The sequence below is a fragment of the Boleophthalmus pectinirostris genome, unplaced genomic scaffold (genome assembly GCF_026225935.1).
Source record: "Boleophthalmus pectinirostris isolate CB_2022bp ecotype Guang Dong unplaced genomic scaffold, ASM2622593v1 HiC_scaffold_9, whole genome shotgun sequence".
NCBI lineage: Eukaryota > Metazoa > Chordata > Actinopteri > Gobiiformes > Gobiidae > Boleophthalmus > Boleophthalmus pectinirostris.
Window position 1 is genome coordinate 24912925 of NW_026571541.1, and position 14133 is coordinate 24927057.

The 14133-nt window shown below is 37.7% G+C and overlaps 1 protein-coding gene across 2 annotated transcripts in view; it reads right to left on the minus strand.

The window, feature by feature from the left end:
* The window catches only part of mecom (MDS1 and EVI1 complex locus), a 243544-nt gene that overhangs the window by 22326 nt on the left and 207085 nt on the right, over positions 1–14133 (minus strand). For both annotated transcript variants that reach the window (XM_055147905.1, XM_055147906.1), the window contains 5 exons: positions 6137–6239; positions 5939–6052; positions 4582–4693; positions 4320–4467; positions 3247–3427 (listed from right to left, as the gene is read on the minus strand). In XM_055147905.1, coding sequence (XP_055003880.1) covers positions 3247–3427; positions 4320–4467; positions 4582–4693; positions 5939–6052; positions 6137–6239 — 658 coding nt within the window. The remainder of the gene's footprint in view (positions 1–3246; positions 3428–4319; positions 4468–4581; positions 4694–5938; positions 6053–6136; positions 6240–14133) is intronic.

The window sequence follows — 14133 nt, forward strand, 5'->3', positions numbered from 1 at the left end:
GTTTGGTGGAAAACAGACCTATGACACAATAAAAACACTTGAGGCTAGAAAGGCAAATCACCGGAAATACAGCATATGAATGATGCATGTGTTCCCATCAGAAGTTTCCAAGCAAAATGGGAGTAGGTGTGTCCAGATCCTGGCATTGTCAGAGGAACTGTTTGGTTGACAGTGTGAGTCAGTGACTACCACTCATCACCTGCACATCAAACCCAATTCCCATGCATGTCCAGCCCCATTGTCCTCCCAGGGACGCTCCCAGGGACTTCGTAAACAATCACACACAGACACAGGGGACAAGGCGGCACATTCGCACTGAGAAACTGATAGACACACACAACACTGCAGACATAACCTTCCACACACACACATTCTCAGCCGCGCTCAGTACAATGGCGCTATTTTAAGTTTGCGAAGGAAGCCAAGTTGAATGAATCCTATCCTGGAGTCCGGTTCCCAGGGACAGGTCTCACGTCCTCTCCCCTCGGCTGTCCACCCCTCAGCCCCCTTCACCTTGTTCAGATAGCTGTCCCTCTGTCTCCCAACGTTAGTTCACCTTCCCACACCCAGCCCACCGTGTCTCTATGTGACCCTGCCTGACCCTGTCCCTTGTACCGTGGCACCAGACAAAGCTATGGCCATTATTTGTCTGTCAAAATTATCTAGTACCACCATTTCCGAATCACAAAGAGCAGTATAGAGGCCAAGTACATATTGTTTTCTCATGCTAGCTTGATCGACTATGCTAATAAAAGTCAAGAATGCATTGGAAGACGTCTCGGTTGTTGTTGTTATTGCACTATAAGCTCCAAGAGACATTTCGCAGATCGGATACAATACAGCTGACACATCAATGGTACTTTGATCATCTCCTAATGGTAGAAAGCGGTTCGAACCAGAGCACCATGATTGATTTCACTCACATTGTTATTAGATCTACAAAATGAGGATAAGGAAGTGGTTAGGATCTCGGTGTGATTACACTTCTGCATACTTTGGATGACTTCCAGACACAAGGTGCACAAAAAGCGATTTGAGGGAATGGGGAGGAAGAGCTAAGGGGGAAAGTGCAGAGAGCGCCAAATGTTGCAGCCAACTTTGGATGTTATGTTCTATAACATATACTGTAATGTTTAAGTTAATTGATACGAGTTGAATTTGTGGCTTTGGTGTGGTTGACGTAATCAGGGGAGAATGAAGACAAAGCATTTTGGAGTAAATAATGCATTCTTTTTGTTCCAATTGCACACTGTGGGGTATGAAACGTAGTAGTAGATTTATGAAACAGGTACATTACAACAGTACATTTTCATAGTATTTAGAGACGTCCAATTAGCTGTAAACATGTCAACAATATTTCAAGATAAATTATTAAACAGTGATCAATGTCTGTGAGTGTGTGTGAGCAGGTTCCATTACTGTGTACAATTCTGCAGCCTAAGGATACAAAATAAAGTCCATTATAATTGAAATCATTGTGACTCATCGTGGAGCCAAGTTGTGAATGAATAAATAAATAAACAAACAAATACGTTTTCTAATGTGGTGTGAACATTTTGAGATTCAAAATTCTAGCACACATCTGTAAGCCAAGAGAAGATTTGATAATTAATAAACTGTTTTGAATTTATTTCTTCCACAATACTGCAACTTGAGATTTGGATTGTAGAGTGCATTTGTGTGCTCGTCCAAAATCTGCAAATGAACAAATTGTGTTTTGAATTTTCATTTCCGACAATAATGCAATCCAAACATTGTCAATCATCGATCTCTCCCAGGCACCATGTTTCAGGCCTTCCCCTCTGTTTTTTTCACACCCCCATTAGCTGTTTTAAAACTTGCATATTTTCTGCTGATTACACCAAATGGACTCTTTTTGAATGTGCACACTGGAGAGGCCATGTGGTTGCCATTTGGGAGGAATGGTGCATCGTGCGGTGTAAGCTAGTATCTGCACTCATTTTCTATGTGTGTGAACGCTGCCAGCTTTCTCCCAGCTCTGAGTTAGCAGAGGTCAGGCGGAGACACAAGGGCGAAAGGTCGGGAGTGAAGGTCATAATGCTTTAGGCTGCGAGGTGGCGGAGGGGTCAGGGGTCGAAGTGTGTTTAGGACTTGAAGTTGGCGGTTAGCATAAGAAGACAAATCTGAAACTGTTAATGGTAGTGCAAAGTTTAGCAAAAGCAGGTCAGGGAAGGTCAATAAAATGGAAAGGTTTGCTTAAATTTCACGTGGGAGTGGGAGATTGACGTGCTAGCCTAAAGGCTAGAGATGCAGTTTCAGCAGTGGTGATGCTGATTCAGATGTGGCCTTTGTTTTGAAGAAATCGAGCTTCCAGTTGACACGTTGCAATAATACTAATCCCAAATGTCATTCTTATAGAGTGACCAGCCGTATGTCCCTACATTGCCTTGCAGGAGTTTCACAACTATCCCCGCAAAGAAGCAATCAACTTATTATGATGTCATAAGTCTGCGCCCTGTGTCAGAATGCTTGTTTTTATACAAACATTAAGGCGATAGTATAGGGCTGGGTTTAAGCATCAAATACATTAGTTTACCATGAGATAATTAAATTGAATTTTTACAATAAAATTATACCAAATGCCTAGGGATCCATCTCGAGATTTTGAGCTACTCTTGTCAGGATAGAGTCATAGAGTACATGCTCTGGATTCTTATATATTGCTTTTCCAGATGTCAAAGTTGCTTTACAGTTTTGTGCATTATTCATTCATTCTAGTCCGGTTGTGGTAAGATATCATTACAGCCACAGTCGCCCTGATGTGACTTAAGTGTCTTGCCTTAGGACACAACTAAAGTTTTGCCACCGGTGCTGCTACATGCTACATGTACATGCTACTTTGATTGATGGAGGGAAACCCACCCAGCCACAAGGAGTCCACGTAACCTCCAAACCAAAAGGCCTCATGTGGTCCTTAAATTAAACTGGGCACCTTCTAGTTACTGTGAGGCGTGAGCTCTGGCCACTAAGCCACTGTGCCTCTACAAACAAACAGTTACTTTTGAATGCAAATACTGTATGTCAGAATGAGCTCACATAACACAAACTTATGACATCATATATGTAGCTGTATTTCTTCAGGGATCAACCTGTTGACTTTACCACCCCCTGTAAAGCAACATGCACAATCAAGTCTACCACGTACAAGCTGAAATGGTTAATAGGTTCTACCATAGATTACATCAACATAGTGAAAGTATGGTTATGATTTGAGGTCAGACTTACATAGGTAGGGTCTTAGTGACTTACACATGAAGGGCTTGACACTGCTGTGGATGTGCTTGTGCTGCTTGAGGCCTGACGAAGTGGCGAAGGTCTTTCCGCACTCGGAGCAGGCGTGTGCCCGGGCGCCCACGTGCTGTGAGCGGATGTGCCTCTGCAGGTTACTGGGGTCTGTGAACACCTGCTGGGGGAGGGAGCGCACACACAGGACCAAAGTTACGATCAGGTAACATCAACTTAAGGGAGTGGCTATATGAAATGCAAAATAGACAAATAAGCTTGGTTGGCTTTGTTTTGTTGTGCAGCCAAACTACAACTGCTCCCACACAAATGAAGCAAAGCAATAAGATACATTTAAAAAAGTTAAAAACAACAAATGGTAAATCAGATGTTTAGTGTTTCAGGATGAATAAAGAAAAAAGCTGGGAAGAGGTTAAACAGCTAAGGATATTGAGGTTATCACAAAGTACTAAAAGTTCAATTATGAAACTAAGAAAAAGGCTCAATACTAGGCATCAATTTTGATTTGCAAATAATAATAATTACTTATAATAATAAGTAATAAATTGCTTTCTTTTCTTTATCTACACAGCATTTATACATGTTTAAGTAAGCATTCATTAATCATGTACTAATCATTTACTAATTTTCAACACAAAAATAGTTTCTTTAATATTATCATGTGATCTTCTCTAGCTCTGATAAAACTGTTCACAAAAGGTTCAGTTTTGTTTATTTTTTAGTAATTTCTTGTTCAGATGAGTATGTTGTTGCGATACTAGATTTAGTATTACTTAGTATCAGGTAATGATACTTGTAAAAACAATTTCAAATCAATGAGAATAAACTACATTAGAATTACCAAATCAAACAGCTGGAGGTAAATTGTTGTTAAAAAAAAAAAAAAAGACTAATATTTGGGGGTTTTATCTTGAGGTCTGCAATGTCCACATGTTCCACAAATAAGAGGGATCCCCCATCTACCTTGTACATTTCTACTGTCTGCAGCCTTGTGATTTACTCAGATGATAAATGCTTCCAGAAAATGTTTGGATCACATTGTGTCATGACTTTACCTTTGAGCAGTTTTCACATTCGTAGTGCTTGCCGCTGTCATGTGACATCTGATGGCGAATCAGGTTGGACTTCCAGTTGAAGGCCTTGGGGCACTGGTCACACTTGTACTCCCTCTCCTCAGAGTGGGACAGGATGTGGGCTTCCAGACTAGACACAAAACAAACAGGCTGTCAATTTTAGTCCATTTGTCCATTGTCACATCTCGTAATTCATTCAGCTGATGTCACTGAAGCTAAAACAAGTCGCAAAAAGATTCCATACCTCTGGATATCAGGGAAGGCCTGGTCGCACTCCTTGCACTCGTGAAACCCTTGGGACAGGTGCAGTGGTCGGAGGTCTTCAGGCTCCTGGGCTTTCAGATCATTGTCTCCTCCTGAGGGTTGGGTTAGACACAAATATAAAACCTGAACGGAGATTCTAATCATATAAATTTAAATTATAGTAGTGGACAAAAGCAGTTGCAGTTAAATCTCTGCTGCTGAAAATGCATAGTGCACTCGTGTTATTGGGCAGAAGATGATGCTCATTGTTTTTAATATGTATGTGCATGTGTATGTATTTATTTATTTATTTATTTATTTATTTATATACTATACATAAAATATAGTTAATCAATTTCAATTCAATACCAATTTAATGAAATGTGACTTTACTATTAGCTGAACCTAAGCCTGGGTGATAAAAATCTGATTGTGATCTCATCCGTGTGACTATCTGCTCTTTTGGTGAAACCATCATAATGTGATTCAACTTTTCTGCATAATGCAGCTGTCTGCTCAAACACAGACTTTCAGAGGAAGCAAATGAATCCGTGTATTATTTGTTCATTAATTTTTCAAAAAAAAAAAAAAAAAAAAAAAAAAGAACATTAAAAAACAACAATTTTCTTCATCATTTGTCTCCAAAACCAAAATGAAAACATGGATAACGTTTTTTTTTCTTTTTTTTTTTCCCAGTTTTTCGATTTTGTGTTTAAATAAATAATGGAAAAAGCGTTTCATCCAATTTTAACATGTACAGACTGAACCAGGTCCGAACCAGAACTAATCTTGGACTTGATAGAGAGAGGGAGAACCCCGAACCCACCGAGCAGGGTGTCTGCAAAGCATAATCGGGTGTAGGCTGCACTGGTCCTGTCGCCTGCGGTCACCGAACGGTCTACACGGGTGCAGCTCCGGAACTGTTTCGAAACTCAGTCCTGATTTAATTCTGGTTTAATTCTGATTTGACCTGGTGTAGTCCTGGTTTAGTCCTGTTTTAGTCCTCGTTCGGTCCTGTTTTAGTCCTACTTCAGTCCATATGTGACGCATCACAGTTTAAGTCACAAAAATGGGAAATGGCCATTATCTGTTTTCCCATTATTCATTTAAACACTAAATGGAAAAAAAATAAAATAAAATGATCCTTTTTTTAAAATTTTGGTTTTGGAGACAAATAATGAAGACATTTTTTTTTGTTTGTTTGTTTTCTTATTTTTGATTTTATTTTGAAAAAAAGAATGAACGAAAAAGTGTAAATAGAATCTAAATCATCATCTTCATTTTGCCGTATCACATGCCACGAATTGAGCCTTATTTTTATTTTTATTTTTTTATTACTGCCAATTTTTGAGCCATACCTGGGTTGAGGAAGGAGACCGGGGGCATCCCACACGGCTGCTTCTGGTGGTCCAAGAGCTGGGAGCGAGACTCAAAGTGCTGGTCGCAGTCCTCACAGCGATACTGCCTCTCCTCTGCACACAGATGAAGGAAGAATAGGTAAACATCAACATTAGCAGCTAGCATAACAATGAAACATCTCCATGAGGGAAACCAACCGTGGATATCTGGGGCCATACTGTCACATGAATACTCCTCAGCCTTCATGAAAAGTAACAGCTCCTCACCGGGGAAGATCTCGCGAGTGACTTTGTAGAAGATCTGCAAAACAAGAGAAATATGTTATGTTTGTGTTTATGCAAGTTTTGAATAGTGAGGCTTGTCCAAATATGCAAAATTGTAGACACATAAATCAATCGAGCTGTCAACGCTTTATTCAAATAGCAGAGGGGAGAGGAATCTGCACTGAAGGAAATGGTTCTTAGCAGATTGTCTACCATTTTTATGATCAAAAGTAACTCTTACCGATTTAATGTTTGTTCCTAGAACTGCACTATGGCTACCAATACTACTGATACTGATGCTACTACTATAATATCCAGCACTACAAGTACTATTACAACAATTATGTGTCTTACTACTTTATTTCTTCTATTTCTACAAATTACTTAAACAAAAATATACTACTACTGTTCATGCTATTATATTACAGTACTACAACTATTGCAACTACTACCATCATCACTACTACTGCTACTGCAACTACTATGCTTATTGCCAGGACTACAACTACTACAGTTAGGCTTATTACTACTTACTATTTTGAGTATTTCTAACAGAAATATACTACTTCTGTTGATGCTATTAAAGGAGTACTACTATAAGCATTGCAAATACTACTACTACTACCATCACTACCACATTTTTACTACTGCTAATACTGCTGCTACTGCTGCTACTACTTCTACTACTACTACTACTACTACTACTAATACTACTACTATTACTGCTGCTGCTACTACTACTACTACTTCTACTACTACTACTGTTACTGCTGCTGCTACTACTACTACTACTACTACTACTATTAATGCTACTGCTACTACTACTGCTACTACTACAACTACTAATACTAATACTACTGCTACTACTACTACTACTACTGAAAATAATTAAACTTAAAATTCTGAAGCTAATCAAAATGTGAAACCAAAACTTCCTCTTAAACAAATGACAACATATGTATTTTGAAAGTTCAGTTGTGTTGATGGATCAGCTGACAGAGCAGGGCATTGTGGGATTTCCCGGGCCCACACAATGGCCTTTCTCTGTGAAACAATCATGTCCGAGTTATTTCTGTCGATACAGCGCCTTCCTCCTGTGTGGACGTGATAGCAAATGCAAGGAATTTATTAGAAATGCAAAACGGAAGTGTTCTGGGAAAGGCACAGATGACAAGTATGCTGCGCTCATTGAGAGAATTCCTGGCCGGTATTCCCAAGAGCATTCCCAAATCTGGATGGAGGAATGTAGTGTACTCAAGTGGCGAGTCTATTATTTTAGTTTGAGTAACATTGTTCTGTAACTTGACAAATCATTATGAGCTATATTTGTCCTATAATGAGGTACAAACAGTCCTTGTGAAGAGTCTGTTGTTTGAGATGGGAGGTGTTACACAAGAAGTTAATTTATCAACAATGAAATCATTTTTGTTCTTTTCAATAAATGTACTTTTTAATTTTTTTTTATTTTACTGATAATTTATTGAGAAATCTCAGAAGATAATTTAATCATTTATGGATATTAGAGCTAATACAATGACACTAATTCCAGCTATCAGAAGTCAGTAAATTCTCATATTTTTGGTTGGTCTGAACCACAGTATGGCACATATACTGCCATTGTGCCCATGAGCAAGACACTTCACACACTTTGAATTTATTTCAGTGATTATGGTGGTCCAATGAGCAAAACGGTAGCCAAACCTCCCTCTACCCCAGGGCAACTGCGACCATAGAGGTGTGACAGGGGTAAAGGAATAAAAGTAATCAAAATGTAATGGGGCTTGGGTCAATCTTTTTTGGAGATTTTGTGACATTAAATCTTTAATCTGAAAGTATTTCTGCAAAATATAATACAATTTTTCACCTAATAACTCTAGGCATGTCTACTGAGTTAAAACAATAAAATTCAACTTTATTTAAACCTTCTATTTAAAAGGTCCTGTTTTGTAGCAGTGGAAACTTGATGGCTCCATAACGTCATGACTCACTGTATTGTGTTTGTGTTTTTCCTGTTGCTGTCACCCCTGTACAACACTGTATAATACTGTTGTCCTTTAGAGACAGTCTGTGTTTCTGTAACTGTTCCGCTTTATGTGGATGGTGCGGAGGATTGGGCTGAACAATTAATCACATTTCAGTTGAGATCAAGGTTAAGTCATTACTACTACTACAACTACTACTACTACTACTACTACTACTACTACTGCAACTACAACTGCTACTGCAACTACTACTACAACTACTACTACTACTACTACTACTACTACTACTACTACTACTACTACTACTACTACTGCAACTACAACTGCTACTGCAACTACTACTACAACTACTACTGCAACTATAAAGACTACTGCATTTTTTACTGCAACTATAACTGCTACAACTACAACTACTACTGCAACTGCAGCTACTACTACTACATCTACTACATCTACTACTGCAACTACAACTGCTGCAACTACAAATACTACTGCAATTACAACTACTACAGCAACTACAGCTACTACTACAACTACGGCTACTACTGCAACTACAACTACTACTACTGCAATTACAACTACTACTGCAACTACAACTACAACTACAGCTACTAATGCAACTACAACCAGTACTGTAACCACAACTAGTACTACTGCAATTACAACTGATACAACTACTACTACTGCAACTACAACTACTACTGCAACTACCACTGCTACAACTACTACTGCAACTACAACTACAACCACTACTGCAACAACTACTACAGCAACTACAACACTACTACTAGTGCTACTATTACAACTATAATTACTACTGCAACTATTACTGCTACTACTACTAGTACTACTTCTACTATGATTGCAACTACTACTACTACTACTACTACTACTACTACTGCTACTAAAACTATTTGAATTGAAGGTCAACAGCCAGTCAGTGGCCTGTTTGCAAAAGAATGTGGAGCAGAGTTCAGAAAAAAATGACATTTTTTTGTGTCAGCAATGATTAAAGTTATGTCTTGTTCATAATAATGGGAAGTTAGGATTGGAAAAAAAATAAAAAATCTGAAATTGTAATTAATCACCATAAGAAGAAAAATCACCCAAATATTGCCCAATCCTAATGGGGACACAAGCACATTTCTGAAAACTTTACAGTAGTCTAAATGAAAAGAATTCCTCAAATAAAACTGAAAATCCTGTAATACCTCTATTGCTGGCGCCCACATCATCGCACGGTTTTCAATTGTGCACCTAAGAAGCCTAAACCTGCAAGATTAACATTACAGTAGCATGCAATAAGCTAGCTGGTCTATGTTTTGGAAAATCTCGGCCTCCACTCTGCTAATTCCATGTAATAGCGTAATCCTGGAATGCCTTTATTGCCCCGTAGGCCGTATAATGAGAGCGGCGGTGCAGTTGTGTGGTCAGGCCCCAGCACACGAGCGGGCACGGGAGAATATGGAGGGGATTTCCAAACACGTTCCCCCAGGACTAGCTAGTGCGCATAAACATATACAAACAAACCAGGCTACGACTTAAGAGCTAGCTTTGATTACCGTGTCACTGCTAGCACACACACACACATATATATGCTCACATGCTCTGGCCAAAACAGTGGCTCAAAATAGCAAGTTAGTCTTTGGAGATAGCAGGCTGACCTCAGTCGTTACAAGGTCCGGTTTTATTGCGCGTAGAAAAACTGAAAACAGGACCTTGGGTTAATCTGAGTAGGAAGATATGTCTGGGTTTACATAAGGCAAATCTACTGCAAATATACAAATCTTTGGAGGGTAAAGGGTAGGGCTGGGTATCATTAAGAAGTTGCCGATACGATACAGACCTCGATACATAGGCCACGATACGATACATATCTTGATACAGTGCACTTCTGGTTCGATATGAAATATTTCTAATCGATTCGATGTGGTGCAATAAAAAATAACAGCTAAATGAGGTCTGTGACACTAAAAGTCTTTGTTAAACCACTTCTTGTGCAAGGTTAATATAAAAAACACCCATTTTAATCATCAAAACTGTGAAAATGCAAAATGTGTCACATAAACGAGTTTCCTTCCTCCAAACAAACAAACAACAAAAAATACTCTTGGTGATATATTAAACGATATATCAATAGTTCGATATTTTTGAGCAGACCTAGTAAAGGGTAAGATAAAGGTGCACTGAGTAACTTTTCCTGGTGGTGAGATGTCTCCATGGAGATGTTACCGTTTTGTCTGGAATGTTATCCAGTATGGCGTTTAATGCATCAATCTTGCAGGTATTTCACTGTAGGCGTTTGCTTTTTTTTGGTACAAATAGTGGGCTCGCCTCTCCACATCTGACCTATAATTTGACCTGGTGTTTGTCTCAACGGGGTCAGCCCTATGTTCCCACAGCTCTGTGTTCCCTCATTTCTAAGATTTTTCTTATTTCTAAGATTTTTCTCAAAATTAAACTCTAAATCAAGCCATTTTTATTGTATAATTATTGTATATATATATATATATATATATATATATATGTGCCATGACCTCTACATTACATCTTTAGTCAAATGCTACTGGATAATAGGTTCGGTGTAACTGATAACCAAACTGAGAGAAATGGGTTAAAATCTGATGCAAATTGATGATAAAAGGAGATGTGGGAACATAAGGCCTAATTAAAAAAATAAAATAAAGCAACCTTAGAAATGAGGGAAGATAAGGCTCAATGGAAAGATAAGTTGGATTCCATACTGCGGCACATTCTAGCAATAACATCTCCATGGAGACAACAAGTAGAACCCCATCAAAAAAGTTACCCAGTGCACCTTTAATTTTACATCAGTATTGTCATATTCTTTGAAAAGATATCCTTATACGCTTCATTTTGCATTATTTTTTAAGATTTTTTGGCTTCAAATTATGTGGATGCAAACAAAGAAAGATTTCGTTCGCATTTCAGGGCATACAAAACTCTTTTCCAATAGAACTTGCCCTATAACTGGCCCAATGACGTGTCACATGTACAAAATTCCCAACAAATTTACATAATAAAGAAACACACAAAGAAATAAATTAACACACACAATGATTTCACCTAAAATCTGGAGTTCTTTGTGTTTCAAGTTCTATTCTGTTTTGTGATGCACCATGGTGGTTCTTTACTCTTTACTCTATACAGTACATGCAAAGGACAAAAGGACACGTTAAAGCCTTTGATTCTACCTGTTTTGGATCGGACTAGCACAAAAAGGTCATGACCCCAGCCAGAGCGTTACCTTGACACCATTAGTTATTAGCAATGTAAACAAGGTCACACCCGATTGGCCAAGCCCTCCACTGCACACTGAAGCTCATTCCACAGGTATGACACTCACAGATATGGCCACTAGGTTACTCAGTATAGACATGTTATTTATTCTGATGTTTTTTGTTTTATTATTTATTTTTTGTGGTTTGATTTGACACCTGATTTACTTTACGGATTCAGGTGACAGGCTGTGGGATTTTTAGAGGAATTTGAACAAACAAAATAAGAGAAAAATATTAAATAAATATTGAATGACAGTCAGTTTCAGGTAACTGAACTTTTGGAGCCATTCCAATTCTAGATAAAACAGGATTATCTCAACACGTCAGTCAAGTGTCAAATCAATCAAATGAAAGTCCAAACACAAGTATGATTTAATGTTGTAACCTTAGGAGTATTATTTCACTCGTTCTTTGTGCAATGTAGTAATAAATAAATAAAAAATGTAAAAAAGCATTTAAAGTCACAGTATGTAACTCAAATTTTGTAGTATTTTGAGTCAAATAATAGTCTAAAATCAAACCATGTTTTTAATAATTTTGGTTGCATTTTTTGCGCTGAAAAACAGAAAATCATTAATCCTCACAATGGGCGGGCTTGCATCCTCACAAACCTGACTCCTTTTTGGCCTGCTCTTTTCCAGGCAAGTTTTTTTTTTATTTTTTTTATTTTTTTTTATTTGGCTATAATATTCCATAATGTGGCATCAAATATCTCTATTTTGATGCCATGAGGCTGATGCCACAGAATAAGGCTGGGTATCATTAAGAAGTTGGCGATATGATACATACCTCGATACATAGACCACAAAATGATACATATCTCGATACAGTAAGCTTTCGATTCGATATTATTCAATACGATGTTTGACAAATTTGATTCAGATTTGACACGATTCAATAAAAATAATTTCTAAATCATGGCTGTGATACTAAAAATCTTTGTTAAATAATTTCTTGTGCGAAGTTCATATGAAACACAAACATTTTAATCAAAACAGTGAATATGTCAAATGTGTAGCGCTGTAACAAAATAACTGAGTAAAATATAACAAAAAATACTCTTGGTGATATATTGATAAATCAGCCCATGATATCGATTCTGTATCATCAAATTAAGCGATATTTTTGATATTTTTGTACACCCCTAATGGAGAATGTATCAAAGTGTGGTTTTAATTTTCTGTTTCCATGGAATCAGGTGACACACCACCTCCAGAAAGTTACTTGGAAATAAATCTACAAATTGTGTGGCAAATATGAGCTTCTTTCATTCCAACTCTTTAACTTCTGATGCTTATACAGCAATTCGTATTTTCTTTTTTTACATATTTACAGCAATTTGGAGGTATTTGGAGCAATATATTAAGTCAGATGCCCTTCCTGGTTTGGCCTAAGGCTTTAACATCTAACCTTACGATCGTTTGTTTCCACATTTGGGTTTGTCATTCAAACAATCGGATAAATTGTTGAAAATCCCAGTTAATTACATGCACTTACAATAAACTCCCATATTTCCTTCACAATTGAATCTCACATCTGCAGTTAGCTCGCGTCTCAGTGCACATCATATTTTCCGCTGCAGAGAGGTTGTAATATGCTGCTTAACCTCTTTATCCCATTTAGACAGAAGGAGTCAATAGTGGTTAGCAGATTAGCGTCATCTCCTCTGCACTGTCTCATATGAAAAGCTCTCGAGGGCCCTTCCGGATGATGTTAATTACACGCGGAATCCATTTTGTCTTCAATTGAACAGGCAGAGTGGAGGGTGTCGTGGAGCTAATTGGCGCTAATTATCTCAACGACAAAACACAACGATGATTATGCGGGGATCAATGCGGCCGGCACTTAGACCGGGTTTGGAGAGGAGACGCAAACAGTGCACAGACAATGACGGGGGTGTAAAAGAGGTTAACATCATTGTTGTTGTCAATGAGTTTAAACTGTAAATTGGTTTTCAAGTAGCCTGATTACTACAATGGGAGCAGAAATACTAACAAGAACTGCATGATTGGATTATTAGTGTAAGTGTATTGATTCAGAATGGGAAACTGGATTGCTTTGAGCTGTTTTAAAGCACAATTAAATAATGGATTTCAATATAAAAATACATTAGACTAAGAATATGCTACCAAAACTTTCCCATTACTTAATTTTGGACTGCAACTGACTAAAAAAAGAGATTTTATTTGGGATTTCATTTTGAATAGTTGAAAATGCACCTAGTTTCTTGTTATAAAATACACTATAATGAGATATAAGCAAAAGGTTAGGGTCTATTTTATACACTACTACAACAAAATGTTTATGTTAATTGAAAATAAAAGTTTTAAGTAAATTGAATACTAATTTGACTAATTTGCATAAACAGTTATATTAAAAAACACAATATATTTAATGCAAGTTTGAATTTCATAGTGTTTTACAAAACATAAGCACTACAAACTAGATCTACCTTTTTTTTTTTGCACCCTCTGGTAACTCATTCACTCCTGCCCTCCCCTCTTTCTCTATCCCTCTCTCTCTTTCTCTCTTTTTCCCTTCCCTCTCACTCTCCCCTCTTGCAATCGCTCATAAACTTTTACGATAAACAGAACTGGGTCAGAAATAAGAGGTTATATTCTCGCACTAAACCCATGCTACGAAAAAA